General features: G+C 41.5%; 1 protein-coding gene across 1 annotated transcript in view; it reads left to right on the forward strand.

The window, feature by feature from the left end:
- Positions 1–3,269, forward strand: part of SLC9A3 (solute carrier family 9 member A3) — a 62,590-nt gene extending 59,321 nt beyond the window's left edge. The window contains exons 14-16 of the mRNA XM_063125337.1: positions 511–568; positions 1,573–1,680; positions 3,022–3,269. Of these exons, the coding sequence (XP_062981407.1) occupies positions 511–568; positions 1,573–1,680; positions 3,022–3,269 (414 nt within the window). The remainder of the gene's footprint in view (positions 1–510; positions 569–1,572; positions 1,681–3,021) is intronic.
- The last annotated feature ends 21,071 nt before the right edge of the window (positions 3,270–24,340 follow it).

Genomic DNA, 24,340 nt, shown 5'->3' on the forward strand with positions numbered 1-24,340 from the left:
CTCCTTTGCTCTAGCAACTTCTAATGACCGTAGGCTAGAGTTGGTTTATGCTAGTCCAACTTCATTAGTGCTAGTGCTGAACCACCATTGGATACTGGCCAGATACTGGAAGGGTTATTAAAGTGCTGGACATTGCAGAGATGGGCAAGTTGAATGACCTCTATTTGAGCACTATTGTTGGATAAATGGATTGCAATTATCTATCAATGTAATTTTATTTTACTGAATTGGAACTTGTTTTTTATAAATTCATTTGTATACATTTAAAATAAATGAAAGATTTTTATATAATAGAAAAAAATGTAGAGTCAGGTGACATACTTTTCACGGGCTAAATATTATAGTTGTGAAATAAAGTACAAGCATCAAAACACTTTTCTGCCATGATAAAAGCTTATTTTCTATTCACCAGGAAAATATTTGGGCCTGCTAAAAGATGCTAACTTATTCTATATTTATATGCTATTTACCAAAGATAGATTCATGTCTCATTTTGCGTATTTATTTCAGAGAAATAGCAGTATCATACCAAATGGAAATCTGTCTACAGAAGCCCTAAATGAAAAAGGTAAATGTGCTCTTAAACTATTAACTCACTGCACCTTTTAAAAATTTAGCAGTGCCGGCTGACATTTGCAAACACTTTCTAGCTTGTATCTTTTTTCTGTTGCATATAGTTAAGACATGTAATGCTCAGATGAGGAATGGAAGGAATTATTCAATTAATATTTTGCTTCTATAGTTTTGTAATCTGAACATATCTTGAGGGATGTCTTTAAGATAACATTACAGGGCAAATATAAACAAGCCCTTCCCCACTTTTCCTGTCTTGTTGACTTTGTCAGTTATCCCTGGTTGAATGCTATAATGAAAACTTTCCCAGGTGATTTACATGATTTCTTAAACCAGATACATATTTCTTGACCTTTGGGGCACACAAAAGCAAGTCCTGGTGAATGTTATTTAGGTCGCTTTTACCAAAATTGTGCACCATTCCACAAATGTCTTGGCACTCAGCATGTGAGTCAGTCAGTGTAGAAAATACTGAACTAGATGACCCATGGTCTGACTTGTATAAAGCAGCTCCATATGTTCATGGAGAGTTTTGACCATCAACTATTTCCATTTTAAGATAGGGGGCTTCTACTATGGATAGGGACACTTTCCCATTCTGCCACAAATTTCTAGTTTCTGTCCTCCCGTCATTCATACACAAACTGATAGAGCTTAGAAATATGACATAGAACACTAAACAGCAATAAAAATTAAAAGAAAATTCAATGCACACAGCCTGATGAGAGGTACAGACAAAACACTTGAGGGGTATTTGTTTGTCCATGTATTTGCTTGGAAAAGAGATTTCCCATGAAAGCCTCTATCAAAGGTAGAGGTCTGATGTGTGTTGCATTCAATACTAATTATGTTAACCATTTTAATTCTACTTTCAATATTGTGTCGGAGATCTATAATTCTCACTGGAAGATGCATCACTGAAATCACTCAGTTTGTGTAGCACATCACTGATGAATCTCTACTATACACTAAATTAGTTTTGGTTTTGGTTTTTCCTAGAAATTGAGTTTTCTGAACCAGAGGAGAATGATTATGACCATCTACAGACAGGGCGAGCAATGGACTTCCTAGCTAATGTCACCAAGCAGAATTTCACAGATACAAGCGGTAAGGAAATAATAGCATTATATTAATTAATATTGTAATATTATTTAACAAGTTGCTTATAGTCTTAATAACAGGTGCTGAAATGAAAATTCACACAGATTCAAAAATCTGATTAATTACCTATATTTGAAATCCAATTCAAGTGCAGATTCAATCCATAAACTCCTATGAATCATGCTACACATATTAAACCTGTTTCATACTACTGCAAAACCCAGATTTCCCAGTTCTCTGGAGGGGCCAGGATTTTGTGACAATGGTTTCCTTATGAAATTGGAAGATTCTGGCAGAACAGTTACAATATGCCATCTCAAACGGAATAGCTTTTCTACATTCATTTTTGGATGATACAAAAGCCGTTCATACTACAAGAGGGGAGAAATGGATTAGATCCAGACTAAGTCATTCTCCAAGTAGACCCACTGAAATCAATGAAACTTATGTTACCCATTTATTTCAACAGGTCTACTCTTCAGGATGAGTAAATCTGGATCCAACCCAATGTATTACAGAACTGCTCTGATTTTTTTTAAAGACATACAGTAGGAAGGAGTTTGTCATCAAGTTTTATGTTGCTGTTATGTGATCTAGTCTTAAATTCCATGAATGACTCAAAATGAAAAGTATTCTTAGCTGATTCCAGTTCAGTAGATATACTATTGTCCTATAGCACTGAGGATGGAGGAAGCAGAAAGCTTACCTGTTTCCCATGAGAGAAAATTCAATTTGTTACGCTGTCATCTAGTGTGGGTATACCTTGATCTGCCAGTTTATGTAGTCTGGAAATGCCAGTGCAACTGAGTTCCAGACATTTCTCCATGAAGATGAACCACATTTGAAAAGCAGCCCAGCATCATTCAGTCTCTTGGTTCACATGACATGACAGCCTACCAGCTTTAATTTACCCACAGAAGCTATGTCTTGCTGGGTGCCCATGGGTGCCATTTTTGTATGGCACCTGCAGGTGCCCAGCTTTCTATGGCTTGTTGTGTTGTGCGAACACAGGTGGCAGAGGCTGTTTGAGCATTAGACACCCCTCAAATAACCCTAAAGCAAGCCATAGGTTATTTGAGGGTTGTCTAACCTTCAAACACCTCTGCTGCCTGGGTTCATATGACACAACAAGCCATGTCAGACACCTATGGACACCATGCAAAAAGGTGCCCATAGGCATATAACATGACAGAACAGTTCCCATCGGTAAATTAAGACACAATTGGCTGCCATGTCATATGACCCAGGTCTTTGTCTTCTTAGCCAATTTCAGCATGGAGGATGTCCCAGTAACCTTGATGGCTGAATAATTAATGACTGACCTTGTCACTAATGGACTTTTTATAGGCATTGATAATCCAGTATTTTCAGCTGATGTTGAGCAAACCGCTACCATGAGATTTCCGCCTTGGCTATCCTGCGAAGAGATGGTGGTGCCATCCCAAAGGGCCCGAGTACAGATACCTTATTCTCCAAACAGCTTTCAACGGCTTGCCCCAATTCGACTCAGCAATAGATCCGTAGATTCCTTTTTGCAAGTAGATGGCCCCGAAGAACGACCTAGAACTTTCCTCCCAGAATCGACACACATGTAATATTTTAAATATGCCTGTTATCCCTCCTTTTCGATTAATCATTCAATCTCTCTATGGTCTCTGACCAAGCTACCAGAAGAGCCATTTTCTCTCTTGGGGATTCTTTGGTGTCCTCCTCCTCTCTTTGTTTCATTTTGGATATCTCAGGCAGGAATCTTACACTTGGAAAGTCAAATTGCCAGTTATATATGTTCTGGGAGCATAAAGCAGGGGTGGACAGAACGTAGATCTACTGGTAGTTTGGTAATGGTTCCTGATTCCCAATTGTTTAACAATAGCAACAACAAAATGATCTCTCCACTGCCCTCAACCCCTAGTAAATTACATTTCTGAGATAAGAAAGCTTAGAGTAACCAAGGCCTCATCTACACCTAGAGGCCTTCTGGGATGGTGTGGGGAGGATCCCAGGCTTACCTGCTTCCGGGATTCTCCCCCTGCGTCTAAACACCAGTGCATCATCCCGATTCCTGCACGTTGTTGTTTTTTAAAAAGAAGAGACGTTGCGCAATTGCACAGGCACGATCCTGTGCCAAAAGTAAGTTGTTGGGTGTGTGGTTTTTTTTTGAAAAAAAACCACCCTTAAAATTCGGTGCCCCAACACAACGAGAGCCATCCCAGGGATGGTGAAAATGCTGCCCACCCAATGGGCATGGAGCCCCCCCCCCAGCTCTGTGCCCATTTGAAGAGCCCCACTACTCACGGGGAGGAGGGAGGATCCGGGAGCCCACGCCACACCGCCCACAATCCTTGGGGTTGTTCTGGGACTGTGGGGAAAATTGGGAAAACCGCGGTCCCGGTTATCCCAGGACAACTGAGAGGTTGTCCCCAATTGACCCCGGGACAATTGGATGCACAGGGATGACCTCGAGCTGACCCCAGGATAAATGGCAGGTGTATATTAGACCCAAGAGTGGATTGTTGTCCTTTTGGAAGGATTGTGAGTTTCATTCAGTTCTGGAACTTCAAACCTAATTCCTGAGTTCAGAATTATTTATTGCTAAGCATATTTCTTTTTCACCTGGATCAGGTGGATGGATTCTAGTGAAAAACAAAAGAGATCTTGCAAGCCTGGAGTCTTGCCCGCCCATGACCTAGCAGAACAGAGCTCAATTGATAATTTGCACTTTGCTTTTTATTCAGTCATTCTAACAATTCCCTAAGAACAAAGGCAATCCAAACTCACCTTTACATTTCCCCCGTTTTAATCTTTTATGGGTATCTCTTGCATTAACTTCATAATTTATATTTTGAAGGCAAAAGAAATCTGAATGTATCTTTAACGGCGCTAAGAGCAGAATTCGCCTGTATTTTCTTGATCAAAGGCCCCTTTCCTATGTTAAAGTGATTCAGTAGCAGAGCAAGATTGGGTGCTAGGCCAGGGGGATACAACGAAGTAGACCCACTGAGGTCCCCTTTGACATGAGGCTAACATATTCTTTCTTTGGAAGCTGGTTTCTGTTCTGTCTTTTTCTTCCTCCTAAACTACCTTTTCTTGGCTCAAATTTCTTGGGATTGATAAGTAACAAGTTTGGGGCCTGATATGTTTTGTGTCTCTGATGTGTCTACTGATGCGTTGACAGGGAGGCATTTGGGGGTCTTAAAATATAGGTCAACGCAGCCCTCAGGTTCTATTTCCCAAAGGTCTGTTGTTTTATGTACTATTCTTTTATCTACATTTATTTTATTTAAAAATTAAAAAAGTAAGGGCATGATTCAGCCCATGAGGACACAGCATCTGAATACAAAATTTTCTCAGAGGTGCATGACAAGAGGCCATTGTGCTGAATCGGAGGGTTGTGTATGCTTCTCATATCTCCATATTGCACTCCCCCTTCACTTGATAGAAATTACTGAAGCTCTGGAGCATGAGCATCTTGCATCAATGTGAAACGAAGGGATGGGTGGGTGTATTAGAATTGCACATTCCCTCTAATGACCCATTGGACCACCTGTGCAGATACACAGGCAGGTGAGAAAGGATGATTGGGTTCTCTTGAGCCTATGGGAATTCTCGGCATACAGGTACTAAATTGAATGGACTAGGTTGTGCCCCGAACGTATGTAGAAGAGATTGCTTTTGTATTTATATGTGAGTAAGATTTATTAAATGTCCACTTGGTGGTGCCAGAATATAAGAAATCCAGAACTATCCTTCTGTAGTCTGGGTCTGACTTTATACTGGCTGACTTGGCATGTCACACTAAGCCACTCTAAAAATAAGCCACCAAGGGTTGGTTGTTCGCTCACTAACATGACAAGACAATTGGGCGATTTGCGCCTTTCTGTGGCTTGCTTGCCCCTCAGTCCTCCCATCGGCTCCTGGCATGTATTCCAGGCACCTCTGTGGCAGAACTCTTTGTTTCCTTGGTCCCTAATCGGCACCCTTTCTACAATGTGTTCACTGGGTTTGCTGGCTCCTGAGGGAAACATCCCCGCCCCCATCAGCTTACCAAATGGAATTAGTTTCCTGAACCCTTATGAAAGCAGTTTGCAAATGTCCAGGTAGAGCAAGGCGTGAGGGAGATCAGTAAATATGCACAAATTTCAAGGTAAAGATACACAAATTTCAAGGCAGAGCAGTGAATCGGATCAGTAAATATACACAGATTATGTGGCAGAGCAGTGAATCGGATCAGTCAAGATATGCAAATTATGTGGTAAAGCAGAGGGGGAAATTATGCGGATTTTATAGCTGCAGACTTTGGAATGCACACACTTGAATGCACGTGTTTGCAACACTCTGGTTTCCTTTCTTAATTTATAGGAGAACAGGGCAGAGAGGGCACTGAGAAGGGAGGAGGGAGGCGGCGCTAGCAAGTTTATGAGAAATGCCAGAGGTTTTTGCTGCTTTTAATAGGCAGCTCTCTAGCTCTTCCCAACAACCCACAATGAAGTTGCCCTGCCGGGTTCGGACGTCACAAAACCCCACCCTGAACAAACCAACAACCCGCCGTGGGTTCTCAGGGTAGCTTGTTCACCGGGTTCGGACATCGCAGTTTCTACAGGGTGGCTTATTTCACGTTGTGTTGTGCAAATCAGGATACCATCTGAAATATGCTGCTTTCACTGGATAGATCTAGCAGGGTTCCATTCTCCCAAACACACCTTAAAAGCAGCACTGTTCTCAAGCAAGAGTCAGTTACTAAGGAAATAATGAGGAAATCGCAATTTAAAACAATCTCAGCTGGGGTTGTTTTTCATTTTGAGATGAACGGTATTCTCACTTCCACATTTTTGCCACAATAGGTGACCCAACCTTTGGTGCTACGGTGTCAGGATATTCTTCTGATGAAATGCTCCCTCCGTGGGAATATGAACAAAGAACACCAGATGCTTCCTTGTCAGAGAAACGCCACAGCTTCGGCCCAGTCTACCTTCAGGGGCCTTGGCAGCCAGACTACACAGCCTTGGAAGACAGAGACAATGTAAAACTCTCAAAGTACTTGACTCCTTCTCCCCAGGAGTTTCCTAACCTCCATTGGCAGGGAATCTCAAATACCAGTCATCCAGCCCATTTAGATACAAGTTACTGTACTGACGCTAGCTATGAGCCTGTGAATTCACAGCTTGACCATTCCATTTTTGAGCCTGGAGCGCTGGCAGAATCTCTTTTCCGGAGTACCCAAGAGAAGAAATGGCCGCTTAACGCACAAGCACACCACAGATCTGCAGCAGCGAGACGAGTGCAGAGTCGACGTTCTTTCCACAGGCCAAAACCTGTGCAGCGTCCTAAACTTCAAAGGTTAACCTCGCTTCCGGCGTCTTTTCATATCCCTCCACACCCTTGGGAACAGGAAGAAACTCATCTGTGAGACTTGACTTGAGTCAGATGAACAAATGACAGAGAGTAAGCGAATTGTATAGACTGAAAACCTTTTCAATGCTGCAGCCTTTGTGGACCACTTTCTTAGAAATACTGAACTCTGCATTCAGCTGGATATGTAGCCATCCCCATTGAAGGAATCCAGGTGGGAGAATCCAGAAAATTCAACGTATTTCCTTTGTTTTTATATTTTTAGAAATTTGTGATAAGAACATTTTCAAAATAGAAGTGAAGCTGTTTGTAAAAAAACAAAAACCCAAAAACATTCCAGGGCCAGGTCACAGCTTTGAGCATCCATACTAGGCCTAAAAGAGCCTGAACTTGAGGTTCTCCAGTTCAGCGAACCTCAAGATCAGCAGCCTGAGCTGGAAGCTAGAAATTCACTGCTCTGTTATCATGGCAAAGGCTTGGCTTCTAGTATCTGTGTCTGGCCTAGTCATCCCAGAGGCTTCCTACTATCCATGAATGTCAAGGGCTGATGTTCCCTTCTGCAGCTGAAGTGGATTAAATCGCCAGCAAAGACACAGAGCTTGCTAGGTTACATCCCAGCCTCAGACCCTGCAATTGCTGGTTCAAGCCCTGGAATCCATGGCAATTTTACATTTTCTTATTATGCCATACTTCCATTACAAACAATGAGAAGATATGCAGAAATCTCTTCTAGAAGAAATGGGTTAGTGCCTTTTTGTATCAACTGTGAAATCTAAAGAAGATATATTTTCCTACTGTCAAATGTTATAATTTGTGAATAACTAATTGGTCTACGGGGATTTAGTTCTCTGTTTTCTACAAATCACTATTGCAAGAATTAAATATTGTTTTAAAAACAGATCACTTGCCTAGAATGTTAGTCCACAAGGTCCCATGTCCCATTATCTGTTCTTCATTATGTTGATCCATGCACTATGATCTCATCCACAAAAGACTGAATATAAGTGACGTTACTAAGTGAAATACAGCACAATCCTATGCAGGTCTACTCAGAAGTGAGTCACATTGACTTCAATGGGACTTAATCACAGGCAAGTGTGTATGGGACTGAAGCCTTAAAGATTCTATAAAAAAATCTATATTTTTGACATGATTATTTCCTCAAAAAATGTCATCTTCTGTGTTTTGACAGTTCATTTAAGTGCCATGACAACTCAGGTCACTCTCATGTGCTTCATAGCACTGTATACGGACAGCTTCAATATACTGTATCTGTGTGTTCAGAATAAGCTCTTGCTTTCCATTTCCATGCTCAATAGATTCTGATTTAGGGGCAGCTAAATAATTTAAATGTACCTACAAGAGTTTTCAGAAGGGTAAAAAGTGGGTGTCCATGGTATAGTTAAGTATTGTTGTTAATCCTAGTACATTAGTCTAATGGGAAACGGTGTTTTCTCATTACAAAGGAGATTCCTCACTAGTAGGATGGGGTAGGTAGGCCAACCACTTTTCAGAGCAAAGGAACCATAATGTGGCATGACTTCTATTATGTTAGAGTAGCCTCTTGCAAAGTCAGTGGCTCAGTTCAGATATCACACTAACCCTGATTTCCAATCAGATGAGCAAACCCTGGTTTAGAGCTGCTTGTTTCCTTCTGATTAGAACTCCAGTCTCCACATTCAGTAACAAATATGGTTTGTTAATTCAAACATAATGGCGATCCATATTTAGGGCAAACCAGGGTTTGCAAACCCATTTCCAACCATGCTTTCTGATTTATGGCGAACCTAATCAGGCATCGTACAGAGTGAGGAATCTGTTGTGCAGAAACCTTTCATCTTCATTATAATCACACATGATCACAAACACCTTTCACATTCAAGTAAAAGTATTTTCTGAAATGATTTCCTCCTCAACATACTTCTCCAATTTTTTCCAGAGTGTGTGACACAGAAATCTTATCTCTAACGTCATCACCCCATGTACCAAATATTCAAAATATCCTTACATTATTATTGTTCCTGGAATAATGTATATAAATTGATTTGCAAATCTGGTATTTGTGCAGGTTTATATTTGCCTCATGCAAACTAATTAACAGAACGTCTCTGATGATGCATTCACACATGCAGGTTAGCGCTTCATACTCCAGTTCTCTAGCAGTGAAAATATATGCACAAACTGACCCACAGATTTCCTATTACTTGCTATTGCTGTTTCCCTGGACTTCAGCTTTACTTTGTTCAAATTTGACTTTCAGATAGATATTTGGTTTGATCTAAATAAGGCAGAAATGCACACATTGAAGCATAAGTGTTGAAGCAGTGTGAGACTAATTTGTAGGTACTGAAAAATGTCATGTACATTTCCATAAACATTCACTTTTGTGTGCAATATTTATTTATTTATTTTTTTAAAAAAAAGGGATGGCCACCATGCAACTTTTAACGTTAATTTCTCCCTGTGAAAACTGGATGTAAGCTGCTGTTAAAGCATGAAGGGATGGAGGAATATACAAGCTTTGAACCACTTAAGAGTTTGTGTGCATGAAAACAAAGGACACAATCAAGCCAAAGTTGAGCACTTACAGTTGTAATCCTATAGCTGCTTAGCTGAACTCTGGGATTTACTTTCTTCAATAGAGATGCATAGGGTTCCAGTGTTGATGTCTCACTGGTTTCAATGGGAAAATATATCCACATGCTCAACACACCCATTGAAATCAATGGGACGAAAAGGTGCTTAACTTAGACTTGCTTGTGGGGAGGTTAGCAGCAAAGTTTCCTTGGACTGAGTGGACCTGTGCGGAAGCCTGTAAACTGATAATTAGCACATACAGTCTGATGAATAAGGGCACATGAAAATTGAATGTGACAGTCAGTGGATCATTGGCTTTTATTTAATATGGAACCATGGTGGTCTTTTATTTTGTGCAAAGAGAATATATTAAAAGATATGTTTTCTATATTATTTTGTTATGTTGCACTATTAACCCGCTGAATATATTTGTGTATATATATAAATAAGTTTATTAAAATGAATTTTCTGAACTGTGAAGATACAAATATATCGTATTCCAGGCGTGAACAAATCAGAATTTTATGTAGGAAGCACTGAAAAAATATAATGTGCCTTAAAAAAAAAAACTTGATTCCACAAAGAGCTGGTGCTTTTCAATGATTTTATCAGTGATTTCCAAGAAGTTTTGTCTTTTTTGGGGTGATATAATTAAATGGATATTTTGTGTGGGAAATAAATGTTTAAATATCAGATTGTTCAGGGAACATAATGACATGTATGACTTTAATGTACAGTATCAAATCATGAATAATTTAACAAGGTTGTATATTACAAAAAAGGTAACAGCATTAAATGTAATTTATTGGAAATATTGCATTCTGTTTCTTTTAAAATGTCAACAATTCCTTAGAATATGTTGATATGGAAATATAGTAAGAATTATCTTGCTGGATTAGAGCACAGTCCATTTTCCCCAGCGTTCAGTTTCCAACAGCAGCCATACAGAGGCTTCCGGAAGATCATAAGTAAAGCATGAAGGTGATGTTTTCTCTAGTTTCAGGTATGCATGGGGTATACTGCCTCTGAACATGGAGGTTCTATGTCGCTATCATGGCTAACAGCCAATCTCATCAAGACTGCTGCATAGCAGTTGGGAATGAGTTCTGTGTATTCCTTATTTATTTCTCTCCTCACCATTTGAACATTGCTGGTGCATCTCTTTGCCCCATTTTGGAACTGTCCCCCAAGGAAAGGAGGGGTATCATAGGGTCATTCAGGCAGCACAATAACCCACCCTGTGGAAAACTCACTACATTCAGACAACACGATAACCCATGGTTCAACAACAACCCACATTAGGTGGGTTAATGTGTTATGTGAACCTAGAAGGGCAGGTTGCTTACATGTACGTGTAGTTCTTCGAGTGGTGTGGTCATCTGGGAGCTCACACAACCCACCCCACTTCAATGGCTCACCTTATTTCATTCCTTTGTCATGGTGGACTTGGAATTGAGAGGCAGGTGTGTACCATGCCTAGAGCATCCGAGGAGGTGGCCAGGTCTCTCACCTGAAACTGTTTAGCTCTAGAATGTTCCAAATGCCTGTTCTGCTCAGGTGCATAACTATATGTGTGAGTTCACAGATGACCACTTGAAGAACCACAGTTGCAGTAACGCAACCTGTCTTTCGTTCTCGGGTTATAGTTCTGAATTGTTTCTCCCTCAAAAACCCAGAGTTCCAGGTTTGCATATCAGAAGTGAATGAGCAGTTGAGAGCCAGCCCACTAACGCCTGCATGTTCTCAAGCAGCCCACAATTGTTGATTTATTTATTTTTTTAAAAAAAGTTGTTTAATTGTGCAAATTGTTTCAGAGAGTGAGGAGACTGCTGAATGGAGTCATCTGTCAGAAAGGGGGAATTCCCCAAAATTGAATGGAGGAAAATTCTGTGAGTGGACCCCATCCTCTTGAAAAAGGCAGATCTTGGATCCCACCCTATAAATCATTTTCAGGATTACAGTTTCATGTTCACACCCAAAACGTACACAGAATCATATCCGTCTAATTTAAGCAAGCCATTCAAACGGGCTTCTCTGCTTTTTCCATTCCAAAATCCTGTTTCCTGTTTCCGTGTGTGTGTGTGTGTGTTTTGCTTGCATTATTCTGTTGGAATCTTTGCCGATGATGTAATTCATAATTAGAGACCGATGTTAAAAAATGAAGAGGAGGAGGATTGCTTTATTCCATTACAGTGACAGCAGTTTCAGGGCCAGTGACCTTGTGACCCTGGTCCTGTCCAAATGCAACAGCTGGGAGCACAGCTAAGGAAGAATCCCAGGCTCTCCAGTCTTCTCAACAGTAAGGGTGGTGGTATGGTAATGCTGGTTTGGAATGCAAGACACACTGTGGGGCTTTGGCATGCACATTCTATAGTAGCTCCTAGTGCAACCAAGGAAACATCACACAATAGTTAGCCGGTCAACACAATGAGGTTGTGGGGGGGAGGTTATGGCAGAAGGGGGTGGAGGAGAGAGGCTACCGGTAGGAAAACAAGGATGAGGAGCAAAAAGGAAGGGTGGAATTAGGGCAAGAACGCTTCATGATGTTCCAACAGCATCTGATAGGCTTTGGAAGATCTGCACAGATGGACTACTTGGTCCAATACATAGGTGAACCAATAGCAAACTGGGACATTTAAACCAAGTTCTTTAAATCACAGCAGCAAATTAAATTGAAATCACAGCAGTTGGATTTCATCCCCTAAAGGTTGTCAGCTCTTTAGCAGATGGAGCAGCAGGGGGAAAAAATATTTCAGCATCTAAACACATCGCTGCCAGTCACAAGAGAGTCATGGAAAACGCTTTGGATGCATTTGCGCGGGACGGGGGAAGAGCTTTAGTAGGTGCTTGAGTGAGGTCAAAAGGGCTTGGACTTCGATACAGTCAGTGACAGCACCAACAAGTACAGCTGTTGCCAAAGAGGGAAAGGCTGTGGCGGCCTGTGAAAAAGCGGCACTAGTTGTCGGCCACTCTGGGGACCAGGTCGCATATCGGCTGAGTATTCCTAGCCACTGTAAGACCAGGGGGGCAGGATTTGGGGGAATCTATCAAGGGATGAGATTTCAGCCCTTTTGTTTTCATTCATTGTTATTTATTACGGTCACAGACCAGCAAAAACAACACCAAAACATACAAAGGACAGATAAAAAGTGACATAAAAACAAAATACAATCGTTAGATTTGGAGGCCAGGATTTGGGCTGAGGCTATAAAATGCCTCATCCCATGCTGTCCAGCCTGTTGGGACAATCCCAGTTAACATCATGCTGTGATTTATAATAAAGCTTGAGGCAATATTTCAACCAGCAGTGGCGTCTGCCTCTTCATTGTCGCTGCAACGCTGAGTGCCGAGAGTTCGGAGAAGGGCAGGCTGCTCCTAGATGTGTATGCGAGGGCCTCACGTTATTAGCAGTGGCTAGTACATCACAGTGCCTTTGGCCCAGCAGTAGCACAAAAAGGAGGGCTCTTCCTCAGCATGGCTCTGTGTAAACCTTTGCGTTTTAAGAACAGACAGACTGCATGAGGCACGTTTAGAGCTCTCCAATTGGAAGTTCACCAAACTTTAGAGCAGGGCTGGGCAACATGAGGCCCGGGCCCACATCCTTTTTTGCAGCCCACGCCATCCACCACACTGACATCACCAAATTACGTTGGTGTCTTTTCAACACCCAGGCCATTAAAAAATCTCTCTTAGCTTTAAGCTGTTTTAGGAAGATGATCGATATATCCCCTCTGAAGTTCACCTTCCTAAGTCCTTGTCTAGCCTTGTACCACCAAAATAAAGGTTTGGCTGCATGAAATGTGCTACACCAGAGGAAAGAGTTAATTTGAGGCAGTGATCATAGAGGCATGATGCTGGGACACATTTCCATGTCAGGACTAGTTTTGGAAAATGTGAAGCAATTTAAGCATGTGCTAAGAACATTCCTCTTGCCCCAGAGCAGTAAATATCTAGAGTATAAAGGCCACTATATAACAAACAAAATTGAGTGGTTCACTACAAGAAATAAAAGAATTCAAAATTCAACAAGAAGGGGGGGGGGACAAGAAAGGTATAAATAGAGCATAAATTCAGTTGCAAAGCATAAAAAAGCAAAGACTTTTTTTTAATGGCCTTGGTGGGGAAAAGGTCAGCCTTATGTTGAAATGACACCAAAGTAGGTGCCAGGTGAACTTCTCTGGTGATGGGACTCCACAGCCAGGACACTGAGAAGGCTCTCTCTTTCTCTCTTGTAGCCACCCACAGCACTTCACACAGCTAGGGCACTAAGAGGAGGGCCTCTGAAGATCTCAAGCTCTGAATAGCTATGTGTGGAGGTTGCCCTTCAGGTGCCCAAGCCATGAAGACCCTTAATGGTCAAATTCAGCACCTTGAACTAGGATGGAAAACAGACTGGGAGCCAGCAAAGTTGACGAAGAACTGGCATGATACACTCTTGTCACCCAGTCTCAGTTAGCACTCTTGCAGCCAAAATACTGAACTAACTAATGTTTCCGGGTGGTTGCAGTGATCTAAATAACTGAAGTGGGGCTTCCTGCGTAGGCATACAAACTTAAGCTGGTAAAAGGTGCTCCAGGCCACAGAGGCAAGTTCTGTCTCCAGTGACAAAGATGGATTCTCAAGCACCCCCAAACTACAAATGTGATCTGTAGGGGGCCTGTGGCCCTTCGTAAGTTGTGTTGGATTCCATCCCCTTCAGCCCCAGACAGTATTGCTAATAATCAGGGATAATGGAAGTTTTAGTCTCTCACCTGGAGGGCCACAGATTCCCCACGCCTGCTTTAGGAAGAGTGCACACACATACCCCAGCAAACTTGTACATCACTTATCTGGATAGATGAACTACCCATGAACTACCTCTTTTGTCTGGACTGAGCTTCAGTTTACTGCCCCTCATTTGGCCCATTGTTGCTACGAGGCACTGATTTAGCATCCCCACACTGTTTTGCATGTTTGGCTCTAAATCAACCTTCCCCCAACCACTGCATTGGAGTACATGCCTGTCGATGATGGGAATTGTGGTCCAACACATCTGATTGGCATGAGGTTAAACTCTGGAATTCACTACCACAAGATGCAGTGATGGTCACCAATTTGGATGGCTTTAAAAGGGGGTTGGATCAATTCCTGGAGGAGAAGGCTATCAGTGTCTATTAGACCTGATAGCTATATGCTACCTCCAATATCAGAAGCAGTATGTCTACGTAGACTAGTTGCTGGGGAACATGGGTGGGAGGGTGCTGTTGCACTCACGTCTTGCTTGTGGGTTTGGCCATCTGGTTGGCCACAGTGTGAAGAGAATGCTGGACTAGATGGATCCTTGGGCAGAAGCCACACTACTGCTTTATAGTGCACTGACAACTGTTGGGGCCCATGACACATTCCTTTTACCATTTTCAAACCACTTTCATAGTATTATATCCTGCTTGGTGTGGATCTGGCCTTTGCCTGATCCAGCATAGCTCTTCTTATGTTCTTAAGAGGAAGGCTGCTCTGCACACTGGTAGATACATTGGATTTTCTTGGTCACTGCTGTGAGCAAGAGGAAGAGAGTGGAAAGAGTTGGAATAAGTAGGATAGGTAGTTAACTTCTTGTTCTTCAGATGGATCCAGGATCTGCCTTCTGCAAGAGGAAGGGCTCAACTCAGAGAAGGTCCTTCTGCCCGATATTTTGGGATTCCCCTCCTCACCACAACACAGCTCATCCCATTCAGCAGGATCTCCTGACTTTCTGTGTAACATTTGCAGGGATCTGGAGGGGCTGTTGTGGGAAGGAGGAGGTGGGGAAGTTGCCTTCTGCCAGTGCAGTTGATCCAGAGTAAATCTGGATCCAACCCATTGCAAATCTCAATAAAATGTAAATAATAATTTTTAAAAAGTCTATACTTTACTGTAGGGTCAATCTCTTAAAACATACTTTCATTTCTTGTTCTATTGAAAGATACACTTCAGAAGAACATTTATTTTGGTGTGCATTTTCCTTTTGCCTGCCTCACTGTTATTCCTATATTTTAAAAAACTCTACCTCAAATGTAAGCAGCCTAAGTGATACTGGAGCAAAGAGGCATATAAATCCAAAGTGGATTCCACTGGGTTTAGCTGAACCTTTGAGAGGAAAACTACCCAATTTGAATTTATAAAAAGGCACTGCTTGTAAGCCCCCTCATCATTCCCACTAAGGACCTAACTTGGGCAACAGCAAAAAAATATTCTTAAGAGAGAGAAAGTTTCTCATGATGAAAGACAGAAGCTATTTTTAGCTGCCATAAATCATTAGTACATAAGCACTGATCACTTGGGCTGATGTCCTTTAAATTAACAGTGATCTAGATATCCAAATGTTTTCCATTTCATTGGCTCTAAAAAGGAGAAAATAGAAAGAGGACTCCCCCACCTCACCCCCCAAAGAGTAGTTGAGACAATCTTAGGACAATATCATAACTTCCAGCTTTATCCAGTTGCCATGAGAATGTATCAAAAATGTTAATCAGTTCCAGAAAGTTAGGGATAGAATCACAAGCAATGTGACCCTATACTCTGAAGTAAGCCCCACAGAGTTTTATGGGGCTTACTTCCTAATTAATAGGTTTAGAATTGCAGTCCACATACATGCCTTGTCTTATCTATCTAGCTCTGAGCGGAAGGGTCCTTCCACAAGAGCAAGGGAACTGTTCATGGAAGGTTCCTCCATCTGATTTTTGGGGATGCCCCTGCCATCCCTAAGGAGGTTCGCTTGACACCTACATTATATTCTTTTAGACGCCAGGTGAAGACCTTTTTATTCTCCCAGTATTTTAACAGTCTATAAATTAATTTGAACTTGCTGTTTTAAATTTGTATTTTAAATTTGTAATTTTTTTTGCTGCTGTTTTTATCTTGGTTGTGCTTTTATATTGTATTTTATATACTGGATAATACACCAAAAAGAGATGTTATTTTCATTACAGGAGACTGGAACACCAAGGTGGGTAGTCAAATGACATCTGGAATTACAGGTAAGCATGGTCTAGGAGAACAAAATGAAGCGGAACATAGGCTGATAGAATTCTGCCAGGACAACTCACTGTGCATAACAAACACTCTCTTACAACAACCTAAAAGACGGCTTTATACATGGACTTCACCAGATGGCCGACACCGAAATCAGATTGACTACATCCTTTGCAGCCAAAGGTGGCGGACATCTATACAGACGGTAAAAACAAGACCTGGAGCTGACTGTAGTTCAGATCATGAACTTCTTATTGCACAATTTAGAATCAAACTAAAGAGAATAGGGAAGACCCACAGATCAGTTAGATATGAGCTCACTAATATTCCTAATGAATATGCAGTGGAAGTGAAGAATAGATTTAAGGGACCAGAGTTAGTAGATAGGGTCCCGGAAGAACTATGGACAGAAGTTCACAACATTGTCCAAGAGGTGGCAACAAAAAACGTCCCAAAGAAAAAGAAAACCAAGAAGGCAAGATGGCTGTCTGCTGAGACACTGGAAGTAGCCCAAGAAAGAAGGAAAGCAAAAGGCAACAGTGATAGGAGATATGCCCAATTAAATGCAAAATTCCAGAGGTTAGCCAGAAGAGATAAGGAATTATTTTTAAACAAGCAATGCGCGGAAGTGGAAGAAGACAATAGAATAGGAAGGACAAGAGACCTCTTCCAGAAAATTAGAAACATTGGAGGTAAATTCCAGGCAAAAATGGTTATGATCAAAAACAAAGATGGCAAGGACCTAACAGAAACAGAAGAGATCAAGAAAAGGTGGCAAGAATATACGGAAGATCTTCTGTATAGCAAGGATAATAATATCGGGGATAGCTCAGACGGTGTGGTCAGTGAGTTAGAGCCAGACATCCTGAAGAGTGAGGTTGGATGGGCCTTAAGAAGCATTGCTAATAACAAGGCAGCAGGAGATGATGGTATCCCAGCTGAACTGTTTAAAATATTGCAAGATGATGCTGAAGGTGATGCACGCCATATGCCAGCAAATTTGGAAAACACAAGAATGGCCATCAGACTGGAAAAAATCAACTTATATCCCCATACCAAAAAAGGGAAACACTAAAGAATGTTCAAACTATCGGACAGTGGCACTTATTTCACATGCCAGCAAGGTAATGCTCAAGATCCTGCAAGGTAGACTCCAGCAATTCATGGAGCGAGAATTGCCAGATGTACAAGCTGGGTTTAGAAACGCCAGAGGAACTAGAGACCAAATTGCCAATATCCGCTGGATAATGGAGAAAACCAGGGAGTTCCAGAAAAACATCTATTTCTGTTTTATCGACTATTCTAAAGCCTTTGACAGTGTGGATCATAACAAACTGTGGCAAGTTCTTGGTGGTATGGGAATACCAAGTTATCTTGTCTGGCTCCTGAGGAATCTGTATAATGAACAAGTAGCAACGGTAAGAACAGACCACGGAACAACGGACTGGTTTAAGATTGGGAAAGGAGTACGGCAGGGTTGTATACTCTCACCTTAGCTATTCAACTTGTATGCAGAACACATCATGCAATGTGCTGGGCTTGACGAATCCAAGGCTGGAGTTAAAATCGCAGGAAGAAACATTAACAATCTCAGATATGCAGATGACACCACTTTGATGGTTGAAAGCGAGGTGGAGCTGAGGAGCCTTATGATGAAGGTGAAAGAAGAAAGTGCAAAAGCTGGGTTGCAGTTAAACCTCAAAAAAACCAAGATTATGGCAACCAGCTTGATAGATAACTGGCAAATAGAGGGAGAAAACGTGGAGGCAGTGACAGACTTTGTATTTCTGGGCGCAAAGATTATCACAGACGCTGACTGCAGCCAGGAAATCAGAAGACGTTTACTTCTTGGGAGGAGAGCAATGACAAATCTTGATAGAATAGTTAAGAGCAGAGACACCACACTGACAACAAAGGTCCGCATAGTTAAAGCAATGGTATTCCCCGTAGTAACCTATGGCTGCGAGAGCTGGACCATAAGGAAAGCTGAGCGAAGGAGGAGAGATGCTTTTGAACTGTGGTGTTGGAGGAAAATTCTGAGAGTGCCTTGGACTGCAAGAAGATCAAACCAGTCCATACTCCAGGAAATAAAGCCAGACTGCTCACTTGAGGGAATGGTATTAAAGGCAAAACTGAAGTACTTTGGCCACATAATGAGAAGACAGGATACCCTGGAGAAGAGGCTGATGCTAGGGAAAGTGGAAGGCAAAAGGAAGAGGGGCCGACCAAGGGCAAGATGGATGGATGATATTCTGGAGGTGACAGACTTGACCTTGGGGGAGCTGAGGGTGGCGACAGCCGACAGAAAGCTCTGGCGTGGGCTGGTCCATGAAGCCACGAAGAGTCGGAAGCGACTGAACAAATAAACAACAAAACTGTTGTTTTATACTTGAATTGTCTTAATTTTATAAACCGCCCAGAGAGCTTCGGCTATTGGGCGGTATAGAAATGCAATAAATAAATAAATAAATCCCCACACCAATTGGCAGTGTCTCCTGACTCTTTATGCAGCATTTTCCGGCGTTAGAGGGACTGGCATGGGAAAGAGGGGGCAAGGAAGTCTAAATCTGCCAGCATTCTTGATCAAGTATAAATCTGGATCCTAAACCTTTACCCTTTTTTAATTTGTTAATATGGGGAACCGCAGAACAAGCAAAATCCAGTATAAATTAATTTATCCTAATGGCTTGGGTGATACTGAAAACATTCCGATAAAAAGATGAACTTTTAACATGAGATACATTGACATGGAGCTATATGCGATACACCTAGTATATGAGATAGAACTTTATGCCCCCTAGGTGTTTTGGATCCCAGCTCCCACAAGCACCAGGCAGCATGGCCAATGGTCAGGGATTATGGGAGTTGTAGTCCAAAACATCGTGACAGCACCAAAAATATGCAGAGAATTCTTTTTTTCATTTTAAATGCAGCAGGGCTCTGTGTGTTGTGAACTAAAGACACAGAATTTCTGCCCAGTTTGGGGATCCCTCCTCCTCCTCCATGCACTACAGCTCGCCCCATTCAGCATTTTCAGGAGACTGGAGGGGCTACCGTGGGAAGGATGTTGGTAGGTGTCCACTTCCATCAGTGCAGAAGATCCAGCATAAATCTGGATCCAACCTGTCATGATCAGGCCTGTTCTCCCTAGTGTGGGGTAAGGGGTTTAGGAGGGTCTATTGGACTCAGAATCTGAAGAAGGAGGAAGAGGAGGAGGAGGAGGAAGAGGAGGAGGAGGAATTTATGAGCCAACAGAGAAAGCGGGGAAAGATGAATCTTTCCAAGAGCTTATCGGCAAGAATGCAGAAAGCTCAGAGACGCTACGCCCCCACTCCTGGGGACTCAGCCCGTCTGAGGGAGAGGGGATATCAGAGTTAAAAGAGTCCACCACAGAGTCAAGAGGGCAGAGTTGAGAGGAGATGGGAGACAGTCCCTTACATTAGTGCCTGTTGGACTGTAAGAAACAGTTCTGCTTTAGTTGAAGGCAACTGCCTAGCTTTATTTGTCATATTAAACTTAGAAGATCACTCCTAGCATTCACATTCCCTTCAGGTGAGAAAAGATGTATATTTATTGAACAAAGCTTTATGGATTACACAGCAGACTTTTTTATTGTCTTGCATCAGCAAAAGAGCTTGGAATAATGACACAACCTGACGTTTTTTCTCTGCTTCATCTAGTTGTGGGAGAAGTCACAAGTTGCTATCCCTTGTCCTGGATGATTAGAAGTCCTACTGAGCGTCTCCAGGCATTTCCACGCTTTCAAGTATATTGTGGCAGCTATAAGGAACTGAAGTACATTGACAAAATGCGAAGGAAGGAAGGAAGGAAGGAAGGAAGGAAGGAAGGAAGGAAGGAAGGAAGAATATAATGATGCCAAATTCTGCAACACACTAATATATTTTTTGTAGGGGCAGGTGATCTGCATTTGTGTAGAATCACAGAATAAGAAGCCTGATGTATACAGTATATGTACGCCACAATAAAATGTGGCATACATATACACATCAATATAAAGTACTTTCAATTTGTTCATATTTTTACTGCCAGGTAGTGTTTCAGTGGAACAGAACAGGAAATTTCTCCCAACACCTGAGAAATACAACAATAAAACAGAGCAACTGGGTTGGGTGTATGTGAATATGTGGCCTTATATATGTGGACTTTTTAGCTTATTTTACCTTTTAAAATTAGTATCTATTTGTTTACATATATCTTTTTATACATTTACTTTTAGGACTACTGCAGTCCTTTGCCAACCCAAAAACAATTCTTCTTGGTGGAGCCTTTGGCCACCTTACAGTTTATTTATTTTATAACATGTATACTTTTTTTATGACTACATGCATGAGAAGAAGCATAGGCAAGAACCCTAAACTGGTAACTGTTCAACTTTTAAAATAAACTTTTGGATATATTTTCCTTTGTTTTTTTAAGTTGGAGTTTTTAATAAATAATAAAAACATTTTAAAATATAACACTGTTTTTCTATTTACAGGTTTTAACATTGCTGTGGTTCATATTGTTAATTATGCTGCATGTATTGTATACAACATGTTTGTATCAATGTGAGTGTTTATTTTACCACTGATGAAGACTACAGGTTGAAAGGCGTTTGGTATTTGGAATGGTTATTTTTAGGTATCGATAGGTTTTTAGCATTGTATTTTTTACTGGTTTGATATATCGTGAAATTGTTCACATGGTTTTTATACATACACACACACACACACACACAGAGTATATATATTAACTACATTGATTTTTTTTATTAATATTGTTTTATTTACATTTATTGTCACCCAACCCAGTTGCTCTGTTTCAGTGGAATTTCTCATCAACTCATTTGTTTCTTCTGTTTCTTCTCTTCTTCAAAAAGATAAAATCTGATAAAACTACAAGATACAAAGGGAAGATAGGACAGAGAAAACACCTGTCCCTGACTCTCTTCTCATTCACACCTGTGAAAGGCCTTAGTACAGAACACCACAATAACTATTGTGTCCATAACAATATATATGGTCTTGTTAGGCTGTCAGTGCTTGGTTGGTCACATTAAACAATTCACAGGAAATACTGATGTCCTTAACACACACCAGAATATATGTGAACAAAACCTGAACCTTCTTTAATGTTACTGAATGCATGAAAGTGGCACATAGTTCATTTAAGCCAGCCCTTCCCAACCTGGTGTCCTCCAGAGGTTTTGGACAACAACTTCCAACATTCCTGACCATTGGACATGCTGGCTGGGAATGATGGGACCTGAAGAGATCTAAAGAGTACCAGGTTGAGGAAGGCTGTTTTAAGCAGTGGACTCATCCCTTGAAGGTATGAATTGCAGCAATGCCTGTGAGTAAGTGTTGTTTTAAATGGACCACAGCCAAGTCAGTTTCCTCCCTTGCTTCTCATGTTATTAATACATCAGGAAATTGGGAGGTTGTGTTTAATATACTCTTTCTGGTGATCTCTTATGTAGAGGGCCCTTATTTCTGTCCTAAATGGAGATAAGAGGTTTCAGCAAACGTTTTCCAAAGCCTTGAATGTTTCCTGATGGTCTGCCGGATGAGGATGTCTGAACAAGAAATACCCATGGAAGATTATGATTGGAATGATCTTTGAAGCAGAAAAAAAGCAAGAACAAAAAAAGCAAGAACCCTAACTCAAAAATAGCACTTCATGGTAAGCCAAGGGCAAAATACAGATAAGCGCTCAATAGACATGAAGCACACAACAAAGTGGGTGGGGTGTGGGATAGCCTCAGCTCTGGGGTCACTCAGCCTAAACTTGGATACAGCCAGATCTGGTCACCACACCTTTAAAAAAAGAGAGAGATCGTAGAGCTGGGGGGAAATGTAGAAAAAGGCAACTAAAATGATCAAGGAGCTGGAGCATCTCCTGTTCAATGGAAGATTATAACAGTTGGGATTGTTTAGCTTAGAAAAAAGGAGGGTAAGAGGAGACATGATAGAGGTGTACAAAATCATGCATGGTGTGGAGAATGAGGCTAGGGAGACATTTTTCTTCCTTTCTCATAATACTAGAACCTGGGGTCATCCCATGAAGCGGATTGGTGGTGGGAGATTCAGGACAGATAAAAGGAAGTACTTCACTCAGCACATAGTTAAACTAAGAAATTTGCTACCACAGGATGGCTTTAAAAGGAGGTTGGATACATTCCTGAAGGAAAAAGCTATCAATGGCTACAAATCCTGATGGCTATGTGCTACCTCCAGGATCAGAGGCAAGAGGGTGCTGATGCAAGTGTGTCCTGCTTTTGCGTTCCTGGTCAACAGCTGGTTGGTCACCAGGAGAACAGAGTGCAGCACTAGATGGACCCTAGGCATGATCCAGCATGGCTCTTCTTATGATGTTCTTAAATTCAGGCACCCTGTTTCTAATGTCCCCTTTTCATGAAAGATGATTGAGTAACTAATCAGCGTTCAACTTCAGATGCCTCCTGACATGATCAGCTTTCTCCCTGTCATGCAGCCTTTCAGGTGGTCTCAAGCCAAGAATGAGGCTAATGGTTAAATTCCATGTGGCTCTGAGCGTCCTCCTAAATGGACTGTGGATTGTAAGTTGGTGTCTCAGCTCTGCAGGTGGCTCAGGGTCACCCTGCATGGAAAGAACTTATATTAAAATGTTCACCGTGCCAGGAAACAGATAACTGTTTCAGTAAGTAAAAAAGCCATTATGCTGGAAACATATTAAAAAGGTTTTTTTTCCAAAGAACATAGCAATTTTTAAGAGATCTTTAGACCTTGGCTTCAGACTGTAGAGCACAATCTTAAAGCAATTTTCTCATATGGGTATTGCAACATATTCCTACTATCTCTCATCCTGTGGTATCTCTCCACTACTTTCTCATCTGCCAAGCACATAGTGAACACCACATGTTGGCCTCCATTACAGCTCTTATCCATCTTACCTGTATATTATGAGTCTCATGATCTACTGCACAACCATTAAAATGACATTTCCAAATGAAAAGCTTTAGAAGTAGCTGGGTTTTTTAAACACACACACACACACCCCTCTTAAATTAGAAATGTTTTACCTAACTAAGAGCCAACATTTGTAGTGCACTCAGCTTTGCCAGGACCACCCCAGCACCACACGCACACATGCTGCTGGACTTCATGTGTACTGTTCTAAGAAGTTGGGGAACTGGGATTAACCCTCTTGTAACATCTTAGTGGGTGTCTCTGTTCAGCTGTTCCCCCCTTTCCCCATGGAATTTTTCTATCTACAGCATTTATCAGATGGGCTGTAAATTCTAAAAGAACATAAAAGTAACAGAACGTGAGATAAACATTTTATACCTGCAAGCCAGGAGAGAGGAAAATCTATATTCTCTATCTGATGCACACATTTTTGGCTATGGAACCCCACCCCCACCCCCTGGAAATGTTAGGAACAGAAATGATAGGAGCTCTTCTACAATGAAAATCCAAAGAAAAAGGGAAAATGAAAGCGGTTTACGTTGGAAGAAGCGTAGCCATACTGGGCACTACCACAGCAATGACTGGAGAATATCCATGATCAATGGCCCACTTAAGGCACAATCTTACACATGTTTAGACAAGGGGGTAGTCCTACAACTCCCAGCATCCCCAGCCAGCCACACTGAGAGTTGTAGGGCTTTTTTTTTGTCTAAACATGCATAGGATTTCACCCGTAACTATTTCCTCAATTCCATCTATCACATCTCTCTCCATTTCAATCAATACCCCATTCTTTTTTTTTC

The sequence above is a fragment of the Elgaria multicarinata genome, chromosome 1, assembly GCF_023053635.1.
Source record: "Elgaria multicarinata webbii isolate HBS135686 ecotype San Diego chromosome 1, rElgMul1.1.pri, whole genome shotgun sequence".
In the NCBI taxonomy this organism is placed as follows: Eukaryota; Metazoa; Chordata; class Lepidosauria; order Squamata; family Anguidae; genus Elgaria; species Elgaria multicarinata.